This window comes from Eufriesea mexicana, unplaced genomic scaffold, assembly GCF_001483705.2.
Source record: "Eufriesea mexicana isolate 0111107269 unplaced genomic scaffold, ASM148370v2 scaffold2119, whole genome shotgun sequence".
NCBI classification, from domain to species: domain Eukaryota; kingdom Metazoa; phylum Arthropoda; class Insecta; order Hymenoptera; family Apidae; genus Eufriesea; species Eufriesea mexicana.
In genome coordinates, this window is record NW_016910196.1 from 1,267,283 (window position 1) to 1,290,448 (window position 23,166).

At 27.0% G+C, this 23,166-nt stretch overlaps 7 protein-coding genes across 7 annotated transcripts; 4 read left to right on the forward strand and 3 right to left on the reverse strand.

Moving 5' to 3' along the window:
• Nucleotides 1-894, forward strand: EloB (transcription elongation factor elongin B). Its single transcript, XM_017903129.1, has 3 exons — nucleotides 1-172; nucleotides 271-364; nucleotides 522-894. The coding sequence occupies exons 1-3, from the start codon at nucleotides 170-172 to the stop codon at nucleotides 776-778; spliced, it is 354 nt and encodes a 117-aa protein (XP_017758618.1). The 5' UTR covers nucleotides 1-169; the 3' UTR covers nucleotides 779-894.
• A 1,922-nt stretch (nucleotides 895-2,816) lies between these two features.
• Nucleotides 2,817-4,111, reverse strand: LOC108549598 (esterase OVCA2). Its single transcript, XM_017903068.1, has 6 exons — nucleotides 4,031-4,111; nucleotides 3,794-3,953; nucleotides 3,500-3,694; nucleotides 3,283-3,423; nucleotides 3,088-3,218; nucleotides 2,817-2,975 (listed from the first exon to the last, which is right to left on the reverse strand). Exons 1-6 carry the CDS (start codon nucleotides 4,055-4,057, stop codon nucleotides 2,817-2,819), a joined length of 813 nt encoding a protein of 270 aa, XP_017758557.1. The 5' UTR covers nucleotides 4,058-4,111.
• A 903-nt stretch (nucleotides 4,112-5,014) lies between these two features.
• mora (cysteine and histidine rich domain containing protein) lies at nucleotides 5,015-6,515 on the reverse strand. The gene is made up of 4 exons (XM_017903098.1): nucleotides 6,288-6,515; nucleotides 5,578-6,140; nucleotides 5,295-5,483; nucleotides 5,015-5,213 (listed from the first exon to the last, which is right to left on the reverse strand). Exons 1-4 carry the CDS (start codon nucleotides 6,364-6,366, stop codon nucleotides 5,022-5,024), a joined length of 1,023 nt encoding a protein of 340 aa, XP_017758587.1. The 5' UTR covers nucleotides 6,367-6,515; the 3' UTR covers nucleotides 5,015-5,021.
• Nucleotides 6,516-7,212: 697 nt separating this feature from the next.
• Tace (ADAM 17-like protease Tace) lies at nucleotides 7,213-10,588 on the forward strand. The gene is made up of 14 exons (XM_017903097.1): nucleotides 7,213-7,270; nucleotides 7,350-7,488; nucleotides 7,569-7,669; nucleotides 7,779-7,900; nucleotides 7,976-8,126; nucleotides 8,235-8,437; nucleotides 8,510-8,704; nucleotides 8,783-8,921; nucleotides 9,000-9,154; nucleotides 9,259-9,339; nucleotides 9,413-9,621; nucleotides 9,712-9,950; nucleotides 10,063-10,178; nucleotides 10,256-10,588. Exons 1-14 carry the CDS (start codon nucleotides 7,213-7,215, stop codon nucleotides 10,562-10,564), a joined length of 2,217 nt encoding a protein of 738 aa, XP_017758586.1. The 3' UTR covers nucleotides 10,565-10,588.
• A 301-nt stretch (nucleotides 10,589-10,889) lies between these two features.
• Nucleotides 10,890-14,731, forward strand: IleRS (Isoleucyl-tRNA synthetase). Its single transcript, XM_017903095.1, has one exon. The coding sequence runs from the start codon at nucleotides 10,982-10,984 to the stop codon at nucleotides 14,729-14,731; it is 3,750 nt and encodes a 1,249-aa protein (XP_017758584.1). The 5' UTR covers nucleotides 10,890-10,981.
• Nucleotides 14,732-15,977: 1,246 nt separating this feature from the next.
• On the reverse strand, nucleotides 15,978-18,046 carry LOC108549620 (transmembrane and ubiquitin-like domain-containing protein 1). Its single transcript, XM_017903099.1, has 4 exons — nucleotides 17,976-18,046; nucleotides 17,097-17,414; nucleotides 16,715-17,021; nucleotides 15,978-16,598 (listed from the first exon to the last, which is right to left on the reverse strand). Exons 2-4 carry the CDS (start codon nucleotides 17,392-17,394, stop codon nucleotides 16,172-16,174), a joined length of 1,032 nt encoding a protein of 343 aa, XP_017758588.1. The 5' UTR covers nucleotides 17,395-17,414; nucleotides 17,976-18,046; the 3' UTR covers nucleotides 15,978-16,171.
• A 615-nt stretch (nucleotides 18,047-18,661) lies between these two features.
• ALiX (programmed cell death 6-interacting protein-like protein AliX) lies at nucleotides 18,662-22,668 on the forward strand. Its single transcript, XM_017903089.1, has 15 exons — nucleotides 18,662-18,867; nucleotides 19,178-19,293; nucleotides 19,463-19,590; nucleotides 19,704-19,982; nucleotides 20,070-20,171; nucleotides 20,234-20,456; nucleotides 20,534-20,657; nucleotides 20,726-20,903; nucleotides 20,970-21,131; nucleotides 21,210-21,353; nucleotides 21,434-21,649; nucleotides 21,757-21,906; nucleotides 21,983-22,124; nucleotides 22,200-22,388; nucleotides 22,452-22,668. The coding sequence occupies exons 1-15, from the start codon at nucleotides 18,662-18,664 to the stop codon at nucleotides 22,556-22,558; spliced, it is 2,466 nt and encodes an 821-aa protein (XP_017758578.1). The 3' UTR covers nucleotides 22,559-22,668.
• The last annotated feature ends 498 nt before the right edge of the window (nucleotides 22,669-23,166 follow it).

Below are 23,166 nucleotides of genomic sequence, written 5' to 3' on the forward strand. Positions count from 1 at the left end.
ATCAAATGACGTGTTTTATATGATCATGTTGTCCGTGAATGTCTATCTTATTTTAACTTTTCGCCTCTAACCTGAAGAACTACAAATAAACAATAATCAACAAAGCAACATTGAGGAAAATCTATACATTAATTATCCATATCAATTTAAATATATAGTTAAATTCATAATGGTAAGTTTTTTTGTTAATATTACATTATTTCTTATAGTTCTGGTATGACTTATCTCAAAATAAGATAACCTCAAATATAATCAAGATCTTCGTCTTAGGATGTATTTTTAATGATTCGACGAAAAAATATAACGATATTTACTGACGCCAAGGATAATACGACAGTTTTTGAACTTAAAAAAATTATAGAAGGTATGAAACTTACAATTTACATGTATTTAAATTTAAAGAATTATGTAGTATGACATTTCATTTTTTTTATTCCTTTTATTAAGATTTTCGTGAATATTATAAATATTTGTAAATTTTTAATTAAAATAATTTAGAACAAAATACAATTAAATCATAGGTATATTGAAAATACCACCTGTGAATCAACTGCTGTTTAACAAGGATAATGTTCTAATGTCAGATAATAAATTTTTATCTGATTATCGACTAACATCAGCAACTGCAAAACCACAGTGTCCTGCATTAGTAGGATTAGCTATACGCCAAGAAAATGGTCAATTCGAATCTTTAGAAATGACACCATTCTCATTACCACCTGATCTACCAGATGTTATGAAATCTCAGGAAATCAATGGACAAGAACAGTCACCATGAAACATTATGAACCAACTGATGATAAGGTGTTGAATTCAATATAATTTTATAATTGTCAAATATTTCTAAAAAAGGATAACAGCTTAAATAACATGATACGAATATTAGGTACATACAACTTTATACAAATATTAAAAGTGTCTTGAGGCTTTTTAACTTTCTTAGATGAAACTACTAGTAATTATTGATTTTTTGGTTTTTGTTGTTTTTTTGTGAATAATCATCAAGTACTATTTGTATTTAATCATTTGACTGAAAAAGATAATAAAAAGTAAAATTTATGATCCAATATACCATTCAAGTTTATTATAATCTTTTTTAAGTAAAGAGTATTTCAGTACTTTGTTATTGCCAAGATAGACCAAATACCTCAATCACATATAATTTATGATTGTAGTTTGTATTTTATCTTGTAATATTTTATAATATTGCCTATCAATTTAATTTTTATTTGAATACATTTTTTTAGTTTATAAATTTCTGTGAATTTTTTTTATAAAGCTTGAAATACAAAATGCCTCAAATTTTGTAAAGTATATATAGCAATGTCACTTATTACTTAAAGTGCAAAATTAAAAAATATTGATTGTAAAAATTTTGAATATTAGGTTTTACAGTTACAAAATAGAAATTTGAAAATGTGATAAATTATAAATAGTGTACGTAATTTTAACAAATTAATTACATTTGATACATTACATCAAGTGAATGATCATTTTGGTATAAAATACAATACTTCTATCAATTATATTTTGCTATAGTATAACACCTCATAAACTTTATTTACATATTCATTAATTTATTTATTTGAAGAATTGCATATATATTTGTTACATAGAAACATGAATTAAAGAATTTATATGCAGTATAAGAATACATTAAATGTATTCATGTAACATTTAATATATAAAATACTCCCAAATGTGTTGCAGTATCGTTATACAAAAATTATTATTTAATGCATTAAGTAGGTTTAAATTGCTTAAATTAAACTAACAATGTATTAACAAAATTAAAATGTCACTGTACTGCAATAAGTTAATTTAATTACTGATTTATATCCAGTCAAACATAATATTCTTAAAATTATTAAACAATGTTCAATATTGTAGACATTACTAAGAAAATTTGAAAATAAAATGATAACCTTTATAGATATACACTACTGCAATGGTAGACTATAAATCTACATATCTTGAAATTAAACATAATGAGTAAACAAAATACATAAACCAAGACAGTTGACATCTATTTAAGCATTTAACTTCCTACATATAAAACATATTTCATCTTAACCACAAAATCATAAAGTTTGTATGAAAGTATGCATGAACAAAATAATTAAGCTAAACTATTAACATATTCTACTATATTCAATTAAATAAGGCACTATTTAATACATTTTTAATAAATATATAATTTAAAATTACGAATACTGAACATTTTAAATTGGTAGTGCCTTTTATAAAATAATGTAATAATTTTTAATCATACAATAATTAGTGCAAAACAATAAAAAATTATGTATGCTTTATAAAATCATCTTAATTTATTATGTTCTTGCTCTCTTGTTTCGATTAATATATACATGTGGCGGCTACGATACCGCTGCTACACCTTTGTCAGAGGACAAACGTGAATTATTGCGACTAGTTTTCATTCCTTTCTTTGTTTCTTTCTTGTATATTTCTGTTTTTATCCGAATCCCGTGCGAACCTAGTTGTCCGAATATTCATTTGGTAACTAAGTCCCATACGAGGTTTAGCTATTGTCCTCCTACTTCACTTCCCGTCCCTAATACTTCTGTCAAAGATTCGCCTGGGCCGGTTGGGCAATTTCTAGCTAGGTCCAGGCGAACCTCTTCACTTTCTATTCTACGGCCTTTTTTCACCGTTTTCCTCGCAAGTCTGTTTTTCCTCTTGCGAGTTTAAAGTTTTCTCTGTTTTCTATTTCTTTTTTTCCCCTTCTTTATAGTCATAAGCGTTATATATTGATGACGGTCGAAAGGCCAAAAAGTTAGTAGTTAATTGGTTTTTGTCTAGTCTAGAGAAACTGGAGTTACGTCGGGTTTGTGAGCAAGAGCGTTCGTCCTCATTGAGTTCTGTGTCACCGTGCGTTCAATACCGTTTTTGTACTTTTTTTTGTACATCACCCAAACCTCATACAACTCTAAACATAAAATGTTAAGAAATCTCATCTATAGTGCATATTGTAAAATACTTATTTATAGTTAATTTTAATAAATTGACCAATATCGCTCAATGGTACTTATATTTTACAGTCTACATAATTATATATTATTGATTATTTTTGTTTTTATTTAGTAACATTTCTATAATAAATTCTTTATAATGTTCTTTTTTGCCTGGTATATAATGACCACCTTCATGTATTATATCTGTTTTATTTATAAACATTTCACTAACTTCTCTTGCCATTTCTGTAAAAAATTCAATGTAGTAAGAATTATTTACTTTATTAATTGATTAAAAACCATTTTTCACCTGTTGGTATTACTTGATCATTTTTTCCATATACATGTAAAGAGGGTATACTTATCATTTCATTGTAATATATTGCATGAGGTGCACATAATGATTTAAATCCTGATATGATAATTACAAAATCAAATTTAATTTGCAACACTACAAAATTGCCAATTATTTTTAATGTAAATTCCATGTTATAATTTATATACATTTATATCAATTATAAACTTACAGTTTTTTTGCTTCATAAAACAAAGTATAGTAGCAAATGCTGCACCTTGTGAGAAACCTAAAATACCATCAAAAGAGCCAAATTCTTGAAATGCCTTTTCTATCACAGCTACACTATCTTCAAAACCTACAGCTAAATTGCTTGGAATTATAGCTTTAAATATATGATCTTCTGTATTGAACCACCATCCATATGCTGTAACATTTATTTTTTAGTATTAAATAATTAAAAAATTATAAATATTTTATTGTATTATCCTTAAATTAATCAATTGTAAGGTATATAAAATGGTACCTTCTTCTGGTCCATCAATATTAAAATTACTTTTCATTGGCACTTTATGTGGACCTCTTAAAAATACAAAATCAATTTGTTTCTTAAATGCTTTCCGTAGTGAACCCAATTTTGATTTAAAAACAACATCTGACTGAGCATATCCATGAATTGCAAGTATCTAAAATATATGAATGCATATATATATATATATCAAAAATATTTTCTTTTGCAAGTTGTATTAATGACAATTTTTACCCTCAATTTATTTATTTGATTATTCATGATATCATTAATAAATATCTAAAATAATTATCTAATATTAGGTATTAAATTCGGAAGGTTATCAATAGATGAATTTTAATTTTTAATTCTAAACAATTTAATTTATTCTATAATAAAAAAATTCTGCAAATTACACAATTTTTCAAGTAAATTAATTTATATAAGAAACTTTATATTAGGAAGAAATGAATACAAGACATGATTAGACGACATTTGATTGCCAAAATGATAGGTTAAGTCTAATCTAAATTTTGTGTATACAGGATATGACATAAAGTATCGATTTTTCAGGCGCCTTCGATAGTTTGACAAAAATATATTTACAACAAAAGTTAATCAGTATTTAGTTGGCTGCACATTGAAATAGAAAAAATTCCGAAACCTATTTTTTTCCATGACACCTTGTATTTTTATTTTCGTACGATTATTGCTGATGAAAATAAAAAATTTGATGGCTTATTACACTATGACCTTGACTTCAGAAATTTCCGGTGCTTGAAAAATCGTGGTGACAGGTTACTTGCCACATTCTATATCTTATTATCTTATTACCATTTGAAAAATTGGAAAAATTGGTAAAAAAATGTTAATTTGATAAAAATGTAATTCACAAATTAATTTCATATTTTAAATATTTTCTCGAGATTTTCATAGTCTACATTGAAACACAATTTGGAATGACTTAGTCATATTTAGTGAAATTATAAAAAGTAAAACGTAAAAAACAAAAAATGCAATAAAGATGTGATACTTTTATAAATATTAAATTTTAATAATCTTTTAAATAATTTTTTTACTATAAGATAACAATGTAAATATAAAATATTTTTGTTTTTTGGGAATAATTCCAACAATGTTAAGAAAATAATATTTTTTTATCTTTAAATAAAAGTACTATCCTTAAAAATAACATAGGTACATAATTTACAATGATGTCCTTAATTGTTTATTTAAATATGAATATTCAGAGATCACTAAGGTCCACAGCTTCAACTTTTGCACTAATATTTTCATCATTTTGATTATTTTCATTAGTTTCTGCTTTATTTGGTTTAGGAAAATTTAATTCTGACCATGATCCAGGTTCTGCTTTCTTTAATTTAATCTCTACTTTAGTAGGAAGCATATTAACATTGCTTTGTGTAACATCAACAATCTAAAAAAAACGAAGTGTTAAACAAATTAGAAATAAGTACAGATTAATTAAAAATATTATATAAAAATCTTAAGTATATACCCCTCTTAGTTCTAAATCAAGATTGTATTTAGAGTTCTGTTCTACAAAGAACAAGTCAACAATTAATCGTATGGGATTTATTTTAATAATTGATTGGTCTGGCTGATATTTTTTAGCATAAATTGAAACTACAACAAATGTTCCTGTTTGATGCCAATCCATTCTACATTTTGCTTTTTTGCCAGTATTCTGTAAAATAATAAATTATTTTCTATATAGCAAATTTGTTTATTAAAAGATACAAATACAAACTTTTTAAAGTAATGAAGAATTTAAAACATACTTTAGATACCCATGTATGCTTTCCTTGTGTACATCCTGGTTGTTCTAAAAATGTGGAAAAGTCTGCAGTTTTCTTTTGACAGCATGACCAGTATTTCATTCCTTCATGGAAAATAGGAGTACCAGAATGAAAATTGCAAGTTTCATTATCATGTGCATTACCACTATATACAGCTTTACAAGAATTATTTTTACAACTTTGCCCAATTTGAACTTTAGTTTCACATGTACTTTGTGATACATTAGAAGTTAATCCTTTAATTTGTTCTAATAAAGTAGGTGATACATTGGGTGTCAAAGTAATTAGTGGAGTGTTAAAAGGAGGCCTTTCCAAAACAGGTCCATTTATAAGAGGTTGAGCGATTACTTCAATTACTTCATTTGATTTTGATTTATCAATAATAGGTTTCTCTGGCTGTGCTGGTTTAACATTTGAATGACATGATGTTGCACAGCCCTTGATATTTAAAAACTCTGTAAAATCTGTACATTTTTTATTACAACAAGACCAACCTTTATAGGCATCATGAAATACTGGATCTCCAGGATGATAAATACAATCTCCTGAAAAAACAATAATAACAATAATCGTAAAGTATATTACATGATGACATTTCTGTTGAAGAAGTAAACAATTAACTCTTTAAGTAATTACACTTTAAATTTTTTTAATATGTCTTAACATAATACATTTTAAAATAAATAACATACCTTCCTTATTATTGTTGGGATTAAATTTTTTTCCACAGCCACGATTATAACAATACAATAATATTTCTTCCTGTGACATTTTTGACTTTATCTTATTTTAATTTGGTAACGCACGTTGCATGCGATCACAAGTACGTTAACTGCATAAACTGTACCAACGTTGCGTGTGACTAGCATTCACTGATTACAACCTTTCTGTTTCTACAGTTCCGAAAACTTCTAGCATGTTCTAGAGGATCTCAACTTCACTTTCTAATGTAATATCTATGAAAAAAATTGAAATCAGTTGCAGCATACCTTTTTATTATAAAAAATATAATAGTAAAATAGTTCCTTTAACAATTATAAAAGTTACTGTAAAAATTTTGCAATGTAAAGAATGACCTTTTTTATTAAAATACTGTATTTATTGTTTAAATGTGAACTTCATTTTATAAATAATAGTTTGTTATTTAAAAGCATAATAAACATTTTAAATAGAATAAAATAGATTAGTTTAACTTAAATATCGATTTTATCACTTCTTTTTAAGAAATTAGATATAATTTTTGGTGTGTATTTATTATTCTTAGATATAAACGACATAATAAAAGAATAATTGAAACTTAGCATATTTAAATCAATTTAGTAAATGCTTTCTTCCTAAAACACCAGAAATTTTTGTTCAAATTTCAAAATATTTTAATTGTAACATTTCAAAATTTTACATAGTTGTAATTGATTACCACTGAGAATATGTATTTTGAAATCAAGCTACGTTTCTATATATTCTATATTCAAAGAAAAGCTGTTTACATTGAATGTTCAACTTTGAGAATGTACATATGTAAAGTTATTCAAATAAAAAAATGCTTTGTACATAAGTAATAATTTATGAAATATAACGCTAAATAAAATTTAATGGCATAAGATATTTTTGATAAATATGGAATTTCAAAATACATTTTTAGTATGCTACATTTTATTTACTACACAAAATACTTGTAAGTTTATTATATTAAATTTTTAGCTAATATCATACATTTAAGTATAAATTGCAAATTGTTAAATACATTTTTCCAGATGGTCTTCATACAAATTTAAAATATTATGAAACTCTTCATGCATCTCATTTTCAACATAACATTGTAAAACGGGGTATTCAGCATAGTTCTCATCCTTATAATAAAATTAATGAATTAGAGTTTTATTCTCATGGACGGTAACATATTTATTATTTTTATAGCATTATTTTCATATATAAAAAAATTGCTAAAACTGTATATGTTATTGTATCAATAGGTATTTTCGATTAATTCTAACACCTAGAAGAGAAGTTATTCATTCCAAATTCAAAGCATATGAAGTCAATGGTGATGGAGAAGAAAAAAGTATACATTTAGGTAAAACAATATTAATCGATCAAGAAATGCTTTATAAGATATTTCTCATATAAGGAATTCTAAATTTAATATAATTAAATTTTTAATAATACAATTGATTTTATTTAAGATCATGAAACCTTTTATCATGGCAGAGTATTTGGTGAAATTGATTCTCATGCACAAATGCACATTGACAATGGTATTCTTACAGGCAGTATTACAATTTCTGATGAAACATTTCATATTGAGGTACATAATCATTCTTTTGAATGATATAATATATTTCATTATAATTTTTCTTTATTATCTTTTTTTTTATTATAGCCATCTTGGAGACATCTTCCTCATTTAGGAAATGAAACAATGATTATTTACAAATCATCAGATGTTAAGTTTAGTTGGGAACATTTTCAGCATGGAGAAGGACATACACATGGTGCACCAAAAACTTGTGGATATGTGAAAGAAGAATTAGGTAATTTATCAATTTAAATGAATTATATTAGGAAGTATTATATTTTTAGGAAAATAGGAGTATTATATTTTAGGAAATTAAGAAAGATATATATATAATTTATTTCAGACATTCCTTTAAATATTGAAGAAGAGAAAGAAATAGAAGAAAAATCTGATTTTAAATCAGATGAACATTTCAGAACAAAAAGACAAACAGAAACTTATGAATATACACCAACAAAAACAAGATGTCCACTTCTATTAGTTGCTGATTATCGTTTTTATCAAGAAATGGGTGCTAGCAGTACAAAAACTACAATTAATTACTTAGTAAATGATTACATTGTTTAATACAAATATCAATTGATTTGTCTTATATAGTAATTTCATTATGTTCTTTAGATAAGTTTAATTGATAGAGTACATAAAATTTACAATGATACTTTATGGCAAGAACGCCAAGAACAAGATGGATTTAAAGGAATGGGTTTTGTTATTAAAAAGATTGTAGTTCATAGTGAACCAACTCGCGTAAGAGGTGGTGAAACACATTATAACATGATTAGAGAAAAATGGGATGTTCGTACATTACTTGAGGTAAAACTAGTCCTTTTATAATTCTATTTAAAATACCATAATTGCAGCTTATAACTAATTGATAAACATTATATCTAGGTTTTTAGTCGAGAATATAGTCACAAAGATTTTTGCTTAGCTCATTTATTTACTGACCTCAAATTTGAAGGTGGTATATTAGGATTAGCATATGTTGGATCACCTCGTAGAAACTCAGTAGGTGGAATTTGTACACCAGGTATATTAATGATATTTGTTATCTATTTGTAGACAATTAGTCTAAATTTTAATTTTTTTTCATATCCATATGTTTCAGAATATTTTAAAAATGGTTATACATTATATCTCAATTCAGGTTTAAGTTCTAGTAGGAATCATTATGGACAAAGAGTTATTACAAGAGAAGCAGATTTAGTTACTGCACATGAATTTGGACATAACTGGGGTTCTGAACATGATCCAGATATAACAGTAATTGTTTTAACTTTTATTTGTAATTTACTGAGTAATTTTAAGAAAATTAATTTAACAGAAGTAATAGAGTAGTTTATATATTAATAAGTAAAACTTAATAGGAATGCAGTCCAAGTGCTAGTCAAGGAGGTTCATACTTAATGTATACATATAGTGTCAGTGGATATGATGTGAATAATAAGGTACAATTGAATAATATAAAGAAAAAAATAATGATATCAAGAAAATACTTATTATTAATTATTTATGGGCTAGCGTTTTTCACCATGTAGTTTAAGATCCATTAAAAAAGTATTGCAAGCGAAATCAGGCCGCTGTTTTTCCGAACCAGAAGAATCATTCTGTGGCAATCTACGAGTAGAAGGAGATGAAGAATGTGATGCAGGATTGCTTGGTACAGAAGATAATGATGCTTGTTGTGACAAAAATTGTAAGCTCCGTAGAAATCAAGGAGCAGTTTGTAGGTAATAATTAATTGTCGTGCAAATTTCCACAACTTGTCTTTTATAAATTGAATGTTTTCACAATGTATTTAATATAATATATTTTTGTAGCGATAAGAATTCTCCTTGTTGTCAAGGTTGTGCATTTATGCCATTAGGTGTAAAATGTCGCGATGCACAGTATGCTACATGCGAGCAAGAATCACGTTGTACAGGGGCATCAAGTGAATGTCCTAGATCTCCACCAATGAAAGATGGTACAGGTTGTCTTGAAAGAGGTCAATGCAGACTTGGAAAATGTGTACCATATTGTGAAACACAGGGTTTGCAGAGTTGCATGTGTGATACAAGTATGAATCTTATATACTGCTAGAAATAATTTAATTCTCTATATAATATTATATATACTGTTATATTATGTAATAATATACTAATAAACTATGTACTACTGTTTGTTTACAGTTGGAGATGCATGTAAAAGATGCTGCCGAATGAGTTTAAATGAAACATGTTTCCCTATAGATCCACAAGATATTTTACCTGATGGAACTCCATGTATCCAAGGGTTTTGTAATAAAGTAATATTATTCATTTTATTACTTAATTTTATTATACTTTGCTCACATAACTATGATATCTATAAAATTATTTACAGGGTGTTTGTGAAAAAACTGTTCAAGACGTAGTAGAGCGATTTTGGGACATTATTGAAGATATAAATATTAACAAAGTCATGCGATTTTTAAAAGACAATATAGTAGGCGCTGTTATAATTATTACTGCCATTGTATGGATTCCTACTAGTTGCGTTATTAGTTACATTGATCATAGGCGGATTAAAGAAAGTGAAAAAAAATGGCGTTGGAAACATACAGACGAGCTTATTCATCCAGATGAGCAAAGACAAATTATTTATATAGGTACTCAACGACAAAGGATACCACAAATTTCACAACAATCATAAATATTTTATTTATGTGAATGTGAAAACGCCATGCATAATGAATTTCTAGTCAAGAATGCTGTTAACTTTTATGTATATATATGTATGCATGCATGTATGTACGTATGTGGTATGCGCATGCGCTATGTGTGTATGTTTAAACTAAGTTTTATTTATATAATATAAGAAATAAAAAGAAAATTTTAATTAAATGGCATTTTAAAAATATAAGAATACAATTCATTAAGATTCACAACTTGAATGTTATGCTTTCAAAAATACATGCTATAAATTATAGCTTCTAACCTCTAAAATTTTGTTGCGTGTAAGTCGGCAACGTGTTTTTACTAATATATGATACCTTGAGTCTGATAATTGCATCAACGTACCAGACGGTACTAAGTAGTTTGTTTAGTAACTATCAAAATTTTCGTGAAAATGAGAGAAAAATTACCGGAAACAATTAATTTCCCAAAAGAAGAGGAAATCATTTTAAAATTGTGGGAAAAGTGTGATATTTTCCAAAATTCGTCAAAGCTATCGAAAGGAAGACCAAGATATTCATTTTTTGATGGCCCACCCTTTGCTACAGGATTACCTCATTATGGACACATACTTGCAGGCACAATAAAAGATATTGTTACAAGGTATGCTTATCAAACTGGTTATCATGTGGAAAGAAGATTCGGCTGGGATACCCATGGTTTACCTGTCGAATTTGAAATAGATAAAGCATTGAATATAAAAAGTCCTGATGATGTTATTAAAATAGGAATAGCAAATTATAATAAAGAATGTCGAAATATTGTAATGAAATATGCATCAGAATGGGAAACAATTGTAGGTAGAATTGGTAGATGGATAGATTTTAAAAATGATTATAAAACATTGTATCCTTGGTACATGGAGTCTATCTGGTGGATTTTTAAAGAACTATACAATAAAGGTCTTGTATACCAAGGTGTTAAAGTAATGCCTTATTCTACAGGTTGTAACACACCTTTATCAAACTTTGAATCAGGGCAAAACTATAAAGATGTTATTGACCCTTCTATAGTTGTATCATTTCCTTTATTAGATGAACCAGGTGTTTCTATTCTTGCTTGGACTACTACTCCTTGGACTCTACCAAGCAATTTGGCGCTATGTTGTAATCCTACTTTTGAATATGTAGAAGTTAAAGATCACTCATCTGGTGATGTTTATATTATATTAGAGTCAAGCTTAGAACTTATTTACAAATCTGTAGATTCTTATACTATACAAGGTAAAAGAAAAGGATGTGATCTAAAAGGAAAATTATATAATCCTCCTTTCCCATATTTCCAAAATCTAAGAGAGAAAGGTGCCTTTGTAGTATTGAACGATACTTATGTCACAGCAGAAACTGGTACAGGTATTGTCCATCAAGCTCCCTATTTTGGAGAAGATGATTATCGCTGTTGTTTAGAAGCTGGTGTTATAATGAAAGATCAAGAAATCATATGTCCTGTTGATAGTTGTGGGTGTTTCATAGAACCAGTACATGATTTTGTTGGAAAATATGTAAAAGATGCTGAGAAAGATATTATTAAATATCTTCAAACAAATAAAAGATTAATTCATAATAACACTATTAAACATAGTTATCCATATTGCTGGAGATCTGATACACCATTAATATATAAGGCAGTACCTTCATGGTTCATTAGAGTAGAAGCCATTAAAGATAAACTTATTACGGCAAATAGTAATACTTATTGGGTACCAGAATATGTTAAAGAAAAACGATTTGGCAATTGGTTAAGAGATGCCCGTGATTGGGCTATTAGTAGAAACCGTTATTGGGGTAATCCAATTCCTTTATGGATATCAGAAGATGGACAAGAAATTGTGTGTGTAGGAAGTATTTCAGAATTAGAAGAATTAACTAATACAAAAATAACAGATATTCACAGAGAAAACATAGATCATTTAACTATACCATCAAAACGATCAGGCTGCTTGCCTTTACGGCGTATACCTGAAGTGTTTGATTGCTGGTTTGAATCTGGATCAATGCCCTATGCACAAATGCATTACCCCTTTGAACGTCAGAAAGAATTTCAGGAAAGTTTCCCAGCTGATTTTATAGCAGAAGGTATTGATCAAACTCGTGGATGGTTTTATACTCTCTTAGTTATATCAACAGCTCTTTTTGGGAAAGCTGCATTTAAAAGTCTTGTAGTTAATGGTTTGATATTAGCATCTGATGGACAAAAAATGTCTAAACGTAAAAAAAATTATCCAGATCCTGTGGAAATTATTAATAAGTATGGTGCAGATGCTCTTCGTTTGTACTTAATTAATTCTCCTGTTGTACGAGCAGAAAATCTGCGTTTTAAGGAAGAAGGAGTTAGGGATGTTATAAAAGATGTGTTCTTACCTTGGTATAACGCATTTAGATTCTTAATGCAAAATATTGAAAGATTTGAAAGAGAAGAGAAAATTACTTTTATATATGATGATACTAAAAATGTATGTTCTATTAATATAATGGATAGATGGATCCTGTCCTTTACACAAACATTATTGCAATTTTTCAGACAGGAAATGCATGCTTATAAATTATATACTGTAGTACCTCATTTGGTGAAATATATACATAATCTTACTAACTGGTATGTAAGAATGAATAGAAAACGTATAAAAGGAGATTATGGTGCAACTGACTGTCATCAAGCCTTAACAACTTTATTTTCTGTACTTTATATCATGGTACGTGTGAATGCACCATTTACACCATTTTTAACAGAATTTATATTTCAACATTTAGTTAAATTACTTCCACCATCTAAAGCTAACATGGACAGTGTTCATTATCAAATGATACCAGAATCTAATTCACAGTTAATAAATGAAAAGATTGAAAAAGCTGTATCTTATATGCAAACTGTAATTGAATTGGGACGTGTTATAAGAGACAGGAAAACAATTCCTGTTAAATATCCATTACCAGAAATTGTAGTAATCCATCAAGATGCTGAAGTATTAAAAGAAATAATGTCTCTCAAGTCATATATTCTTGAAGAACTTAATGTAAAAGAATTAACTGTTACTACAGACAAGGAGAAATATGGTGTTAAATTAAGAGCAGAACCAGATCACAAAATACTTGGTGCCCGTCTTAAAGGAGAATTTAAGTCTGTTACTCAAGCAATCAAAGAACTCTCAGATGAAAAATTACAAGTGTTTGTTGTAGAAAAAGAAATTACTGTTCTAAATCATAAATTAAAAGAACAAGATTTACGACTGATGTTTAGTTTTTCAGGTCCTACTGCTGAACAGTTGTCTAGACAATATGAAGCTCATAGTGAAGGGAATGTTTTAATTTTGTTGGATGTTACTCCTGATGAAAACATGTATAATGAGGGAATAGCAAGAGAAGTAATTAATAGGATTCAAAAGCTAAGAAAAAAAGCACAATTAGTTCCATCGAATCAAGCAATTGCATATTATGACATACAAGATCAAAACAGTAATTTAGTAAAAGTAATTGTCAGCCACAAAGAGTTTATTGAAAATGCAACAAAAACTCCACAAGAAAATATATCAAAAATGCCAAATAATGCAAATGTAATTATAGAAGAAATGCAAACAATTAAAGGTACTGACATGAAGCTGGTTTTGGTAAAAACTGAAATGGATGAAGTAGAGAATAAGAAAATGAATATAGAACCATTCTTAAAATATGTAAACATTGAACTTATAGACATAAAACCAAGATTTGGTGCAAACAGTTGTGTAGCAACTGTATTATTAGAAGCTCCTATTTCATTAGATCCTATTTCTTATGAACAATTAAAATGTGAAATTGAATTAATATTTGGTATTTATGGTTGTTCTTATAATTTATATATCGATAGTAAACCAATATCGGAAGAAACAGACATGTTATCGTTACATAGAAAAACGATAAAAGTAGCAAAAGTAGGTTTAACTATAATGCAAACATCTACAGTATTAAAACAACCAGTTTGTAAATTCATCAATGTCAATAGCACCTTGGGGAAAGGTACTATTCTTCTAGAAAATCCAGAAGGAAACTTTAGTTTAAGTAATACAATGTTAAAAGAACAATTAAATATTCTATTTAATAAACCAAATATTTCTGAACCTATACCTGAGGTGCTAAATGAATTATATGGGAAGACTTTTGAATTAAGTTGATTTCTATTTAAAAATGACCTATCATTAATTATTTATTTTTTATTTACATACATTATTTTTAAAATGTTTTTCAAATTTCAATAATTTCACTCAAATTTAAATTAAGGTTCATATTAAATACAGTATGAATCACATATTGTATATTTAATTATCAATTCTGGATTGGTGGTAACTTTATTCACATATTATATTTATTTGTTTCATGTAAGGCTTTATAAGTTGATCAATTTGTGTGAAAAACAGTATATAATTGTAACATTTTTATATAACTAAAAAGAAATAAACGATTATTATTATAAACTATATAATATATAAATATATATACCTTCAATGAATTCATTTCCTAATTTTATTAAATTCAGTTGAAAAATAAATTTTTATTTACACAAAATTAATCAATAAACTATAAAATATGCTAATATAAGAGAACATCAAATAAATAACTATTTATTTCACATTCAATAAAAATTGTAATAGTACCACATAATTTGATTTTTCTATAAACTATTATAGTACAGTGTATTATAGATCTAATGACAAATCACTGTTTTCGCCGATATTATTTGTCAAAAAAAAATAACAAATTTTTTTCTGGAAGTAATATGAAATGTATCTTCTAATAAGTTACAATTATGATTGCTTAATACAGTATGAGTTATGTATGTACACACTGTTAATGACTTTTACCACTTTTTCTGTTTTTGTTTTTAATGATTTATGTAATAGTGTTTAAAAAAACATTATCATTGCATATAATTTTCATTGGTATGTTAGAAGCTTCAGAAGATTATAAAAGTATAACATTTTGTTCTAATAATTGCAATTCGTATTAATTATAAATAGCATATTCAAGTTTAAATCATATATAGATAATGTAATTTTTAAATTTAATGAAAAAATTACAAATATATAAATACATAACAAATTTTTTGCTCAAAATGGTATAGTGCAATTGCAATATCATTTATACTTATTATGACTAATTCAACAATTGAATAATATTTATCAAAAAGTAATTCCACAAATATATTTAAATGAACAAGTGTTGACTATTTATTAAAATATTAAATGTCCAAATTTATAAATTACAAACGAACATTATACACGTTCCCATTTATGATTATATTTATATACGCGAGAAATTTTTTTTTTCTAAATATATAAATTGAAATTTTACATTTAATGCACATAAATTGATTTAATATCTGAAATGCAACCATAGTACCTAGGTATATTTCACCCCTTATTCATGTGAGTGCTTTTATACATTGATAAAAATCACAATAACTCTCCTTGTTCTTTCTCATGTCAGGAACCAATGTGTTTAAATGAAAATACATTAAAAACACATTAATGTTTATAAAATAATGTTTTGAAATAATGTCTTGAAAACATACACAATATTTCTGGTGTTGGCTTGATTAGGATTGAAATTACTAACTAATGACATAATATTAAAGCTACTGACATTGCAAAAATTGCAGTGAGCGCGTATAATGCGAGCGTAGTATTCGCGGCAAAAAATTGAGCATAATGGTATCGTGAATACCAAGCGAAACCTAACATGACAGTCAAAATAACCACTAATGGTCTACTCAAATCCCACTCATTATGTATTGAACTAATTCCTGTGCCAACAGGGATATCAGAAAATGACTGAGGATTAAAATAAATTGGTGATGAATTGTCTAACGTTGGTGTCTGAGAAGATACAGGGTTTGGCCGTGGTTGATGAACCAAACAATGAACTACACAATTGTTGTATAAGCCACATCTCTCCAATGTTTGGTTATCAGGCTGTAGTACACGGCCATTGAATATTAAACGCACTAATTTTTGTGCATCAAGTTCTGTTTGAAAATGTCTCCTGCAAAAATGTAAAATTTCATTATATATATTGTGAATTATATTGTATGTATTATATTGTGAATTATATTGTATGTATTATATTGTGTATTATATTAAAAGAATATCAGCCAATACCTTTTAAAATTTGCAAGCAACTCTTTTAGACTACCAGTAACCATTTTTTGATCATCATTTATAAATTTAAGTTTTATACTAATTTCATTAGTATCAGTTGCTGAAAGATTTTCATGTTCAGGTTCTATAGGTTCATTACATGTTGATGTTGATATACTTGTTTCTTTAGAACAATTTATTTTGGTTTGCTGTTGTAACAAAGTTGAACTATCATTGTTAAATGAATCCATAGCTTCAATAAGTACTTCCTCTGTAGCAGTTGCTTCTGATGTTCTATGTGTGTCAGGAGAAATTTCTTCATTTGTGTCTATTATGACAAACAATAAATAATTTGAATATTTTTATTATATTCTTAGAAATATTTTTAAATAAGGCATATCACCTGCAACAGATGGTTCAGGGCAACTTTGTAAATTATCATTATTATCATCAGTGATTGGTTCTATTGTTTCTTCTTCAGTTACTTCTAAATTTGGAGGTCGTGTAAATGAACTTAAATTTTGATGATTAGCTCTGAGTTCAGCTAGACGTGTGCGTGTTCTATGCAATACAAGCACAGTGCGTATCAGTGGTTGATCTGTAATACTTGTAGAATACCAGGCAAGCCATCCTACTACAAGGACAACCACAACAATAAAAAAATCTGTCACTTCGTCTCCAACACCTTCGATGAGAGTCATTTTTATGATTTAAGATTAACCTGTACAAATAAATATAAATATACAGAAAAAATACTAATATTATTGCAGAAAGTGGAAAAAAATCAAGAGTCATGCATCTTTTATACTAATCAATAATACATTAAACATATTTATATTTGTTATATATGACCATATTTATTAAATGTCAACTACAATCATATATTATATACCTTAAGAACAGATAAAACTATATTATTCTATTTTCATACGAGATAATGACACTATTGATTTGTTTATAATTTTTTATGCATATATGAATATAATATAATAAGTAAAAGAATAACCCTGATCTCCTTTAAGATAAGTTTAAAATGAAATCAATAGTATTTTCTTCATATAAGTTACTCTATAAGAATAAAACTTTAAAATAAAATTAATTGCACTAAAAGAATACATTTGCATCACTTTTTTAATATTTTACAATATAGTAAGTGAATGTTATTCACACGTCTCAAGGAAATTTGGACAGGGATAATTTCATATCCGTTTTTTTGTATTGTAAAATAAAATTTGCGTTATCGTATAACCTTTTTATCTTCCTTATAATTATTTGTCCTCACCTTAATTTGTATGATTCAGATATAACACAATAAAATTAAAGCTTCACCATTTATAAAAATCTCATCTACAAATATCTGGAGATGACGCAGATAATTTATGACAAGCAGCGACATACACGACTAGTTCATAATTAATAAAAACATAAATCTAAGAGGCGCGAATTCTTTTCATTATTTTAAAATAATATGTAAACAGTATAATTATTTGTTGTTATTGTACAAAACAAAATAATATATTAATATAATGTATTATATCACACTGATAGTGTATTAAATTTATTATAGTGTATATTTGTAAATTTGTTTAAAAAATTTAATCAAATTATCCCATATACTATTCTCTAGACGTATTTACTTTAAACTAAAACTACATTACTTTATTAAAAAAAATTATATAAATGTGCATTATTATGTAAAAAGATAAAAATATCATAATAATAAATTAAATGTTTAAGATGGTTTAGCTTTTAAATAAATAATGAAGTGATTTATTGAATTATATTCAATAAATTCAGAAATATCTTATTTCTTTAATTTACAAAAATATTATAACTGATAAACTTTTTTCATGTGGTAAAGTAAATGTACTGTACATCTCAAAAATGTCACGTGTCATGGTATTAAATATATCTAATACCTTAGATTTAAGTAGTATGTATTTTGTTCGATTTTAGTCACACGTCAAAATGGCTGAGCTAATTGCGGTGCCGTTGAAGAAACCGTCTGATGTTGATGTAATTAAACCCCTTACAAATATCATTAAATCAACTTATAGTAATGCAAGCGATCAAAAAGATTATACTGAAGCAATTTCAGACTTTAGTAAATTAAGGAACAATGCTTTGTGGCGAGCTTTCGAAAAGTATGAAAGTTCTTTAGAGGTTATATACAGGTATGAGTCACCTCTTAGTAATTACTATTTTAATTTTAATTATGTCAATACATTAATAAAAATAAATATTTTACTAAATTCTATTCTATGAAATCTAGGGGTATTGTAAAATATTATAATAAATTTTCTAAAATTAATTGGAATTTAATGACAAATAATATTTTATTAAGTTTGTATTTTTGATGCAGTTTTAATAGGATACTATTAAAATATTTGACTATTATAATAAATAATATTGTATTCATTCAAAAAAATTTATTTGGAAATAATAATATATTCTTTTAAATAAAAAAATCTTTTGTCTTTTTAGTTACTATGATCAATTGTGTGCATTAGAGGGTAAAATACCTGCTCATGAGTTACAAATTCCATTTAAATGGAAGGATGCATTTGATCGTACCATATTTGGTGGAAAACTCAGTCTAAGTAAGATTATTTAAATATATTTTTTTATTATTTCTGTACAAATATAAGCTATTCTTGATAAATTTTTGAGTGATTAGTGAACAAGCATGCAGATAAGATAAAACCAATATTGATTATATCAGTATTTTGAATTATGATTTTGATAATATTAATTTAATGATGTTTTCAGCAATTAGCACACTAGCATATGAGAAAGTATGTGTATTGTTTAATATTGCTGCTTTGCAAAGTTCAGTTGCAGCAGCACAGTCTTTAGAGAGTGATGAGGGATTGAAATTAACTGCAAAATTGTTTCAAGTAAATATTTTAATTCCTTTAATTAAACATAGTAACATAATTTAAAAATTATATAAATATTTGTTCTGATTTGATATCAATAATCATTTACTTAATTAGTATACAAATTTTAGCAATCTTCAGGTATCTTCAATTATCTTAAAACAAATGTTATGATGGCAATTCAACAAGAGCCAACACCAGATATTAGTCCAGAAACATTAGGTGCATTATCTGCATTAATGCTTGCACAGGCCCAAGAAATATTTGTACATAAAGCAATTCATGATACTATGAAAGATGGAATTATTGCTAAACTAGCTGCTCAAGCAGAAGAATTATATGCAGATGCATTAAAATTATTTCAAAAGGAAATTTTCAGGGCATTTTGGGATAAAGAATGGGTTCCTTTAGTATGTATTTACAATTTTATTTATATATAGAATTTATAAAAATATGTCTGATATGCCTAACAATTCATACATAATGCAATAATATAGATTGCAGGAAAACAAGCTGGATATCGTGCAATGACCGAATTTTATCAATCATTAGTATGCAAGAATAACAAATTAATCGGGGAAGAAATTGCTAGATTAGAGGTAAATTTTAAACGCTAATAGTATGTTAGATTAAACATATAAATGAAAATACAAATTTTCAGCATTCTGTAGAACTCTTCAAAGCTGCACAACAACGTTCAAACAAACCTTATTTATTCCAAGATTATGCTAACAGAGCTCAAAGGAATCTAATAGAAGTAAAAAAAGATAATGATTTCATTTATCATGAAAGAATACCAGATATAAAATCTTTAGAACCAGTTGGAAAAGCTAGTGTTGCAAAACTAATACCAATGCCTGAAGTTTTTAGTTCAAGCTTTAAAGGTTTGTTATATATAATAATAAATCTAAAATACTGTTTTTTACTAAAATTATTTTTTTTACGTATTTTATATTCTTAGACCTTTTTGCTGATTTATTGCCTGTTAATGTGCATCAAGCGGTATCATCGTTTGAAGTTCGTCGCAATGAATTGGTTAATTCAGAAATATCAAAATTACGTGAAATGACACAAATTCTAAATGGGTACAATGATTATGCAAATTTATTGAAATGCTAAATTTTTATTTGATAACTAATAACTATTTTTTTAGTGTATTAGCAAGTTTAAATTTACCAGCAGCTATTGAAGATACAAGTGGAACCATCTTACCACAATCTGTATTAGAAAAAGCTCAATATGTAAAAGATGCAGGTGGAATTAAAGCATTGGAACATTCTATGAAAGAGTTACCTGATCTATTGCAAAGAAATAAAGAACTTTTAGATGAGGTAAAGAGATGTACAAATTATAATTTTCTTTTTGATATGTTCATTCAGTCATTGCTATTTTTGTAGAGTGAGCGAATGCTCCAAGAGGAGCGCGAGTCTGATGATCAATTAAGAGAACAATTTAAAGATCGTTGGACACGAATATCTAGTAGTCGTTTAACAGAACAATTTACTATTACGTTACGAAAATATCGTGAAATTATTAATAATGCTGTAGCAGCTGATAAGGTAAATATGTATAAAGAATGATTCGTAAAATAATTATATACGCAAAAGATTTTCTAAAGTGATTATTATATTGTGTAGGTCGTACGTGAAAAATATGAAAATCATAAGGAAGGTATGGAAATTTTAAGTTTAAGTGAAAGTGATTTGATTAATACTGTTCCAACTGGATCAGCAGTCCAAGAAAGCAATACTGTTTCTCAACTTAGAAAACTAATGGAAGATGTAAATATTTGATATAAACTTATATTTTTTGATATAACTCTTTTGAATTACTTGTGTTATTATGTTGATTTTCTTTCAAGGTTGAAACATTAAAAACAGAACGTGATGTAATAGAAAGTGAATTAAAATCTACTACTATTGATATGAAAACGAAATTTTTGTCCGCGCTTGCGAAAGATGGTGCAATTGATGAACCAAATTTATCAGTAGAAAGCATAGGAAAATCTTACGGACCTTTACAAAAACAAGTGAGAGATAGCGTTTCTCGCCAAGAACAATTAATCTCTGAAATTCAAGTATGTCTAAATAATTTAGTATGATAAATGTATGATGAACGATTATTATTAATGATCATTGATATTATATGTTTTGTGATACATATTAATTTTAAAACGATTTTTAGAAATGTCATACAGAATTTACAGCTGAACAATCTGGTAGTGGTAGTTTAAGAGAAGCGATGTTATGTAAACTAGCAGGTGCTTATGATGCATTTAAAGAATTGAAGAACAACTTAAACGAAGGTGCAAAATTCTATAATGATTTAACACAGGTAAATGTTGATATAAATATTTTTATTAATTACACTGTATTAAAATTAAAATCTATATTGTACTTTTTTTTTATAGTTGCTAGTGGTCTTTCAAAATAAAATATCGGATTTCTGTTTCGCTCGGAAGACCGAGAAAGAAGAATTACTAAAAGATTTAACAATGAATTTAAGCCACACTGGTCCAGTTACAACTCCTAACATTCCATCTCACCACGGAGGTACAGAAAAAATTTTGATAAATATTGTATATACTTTTTCATAGTTAAATGTTTAATTTACGTAAAAACATTTAGGATTATCCGGACAAAGTCAATCGGGAACAGAACAAAGTGGATCATCGCAATTACCGTATCCTACGCATTTCCAAGGTGGAATGCCTGTACCATATGGAGCTGGTCCCACTACACCATATCCTGCATATATTCCTCCTCCTATGCCTGCAACATATAATCCATACGCAACAATGCCTTATCCCACGCAAGGTGATTTAAAAAATGAAAGATATGTGTTATGAATATACGTTATAATTGGTGTTTTATTTTTAGGAAATTATAATCCTTATCAAAATATGCCTTCAACTCCTTACGGTGGATATGCAACTCTACCACGTTATGGCGGTAACCAACATCCTCCTCAAGGACGTCCGTTTTGAAAAGCAAATAATATTTTATATATACTGTGATTACAAAATGTAGCCACATAAAATTTATAAGAATGAGGGAAAATGTATATGCTATAACGGTGTGGAAAATTCAAAATATGTTTCAATCTGTCCAATATTGAATAGTAAAAAGATAACACGTTGAAAATCAATTTTGAAGAAATTATATTCTTTAATTGTTATCATATTTCGTACAGTTGAACTTTGATGTAAAATGTATCAATGTATCAATACGCGATATGTGTTAAGCTTTAGATGATGCTTGAGAAAAAGAAAAGATTTAAATACAATAATGCTCGTGCAATTTATAAGTACATTTTGTAACATAATATATCGTAGTGAATGATTATAATATCTACAAATCGAAATCATTTAATTGTTATTAATATTCTGACTCTTCTTTTATATTTATGAAGATACAGTTTTATGTATTAGCAGTATTTGGATGCATATTATTTACTACTTTTCTAATTGCATTTCTTTTTTTTGAAATTGATTACAACTTCTTTTTAATAAATTTAAATTATGAAGAACATTGAAATCAGTGTAAAAAATATGTAAAGTTTTCAAATATAATTACAGAAATTCTCTATATTTGC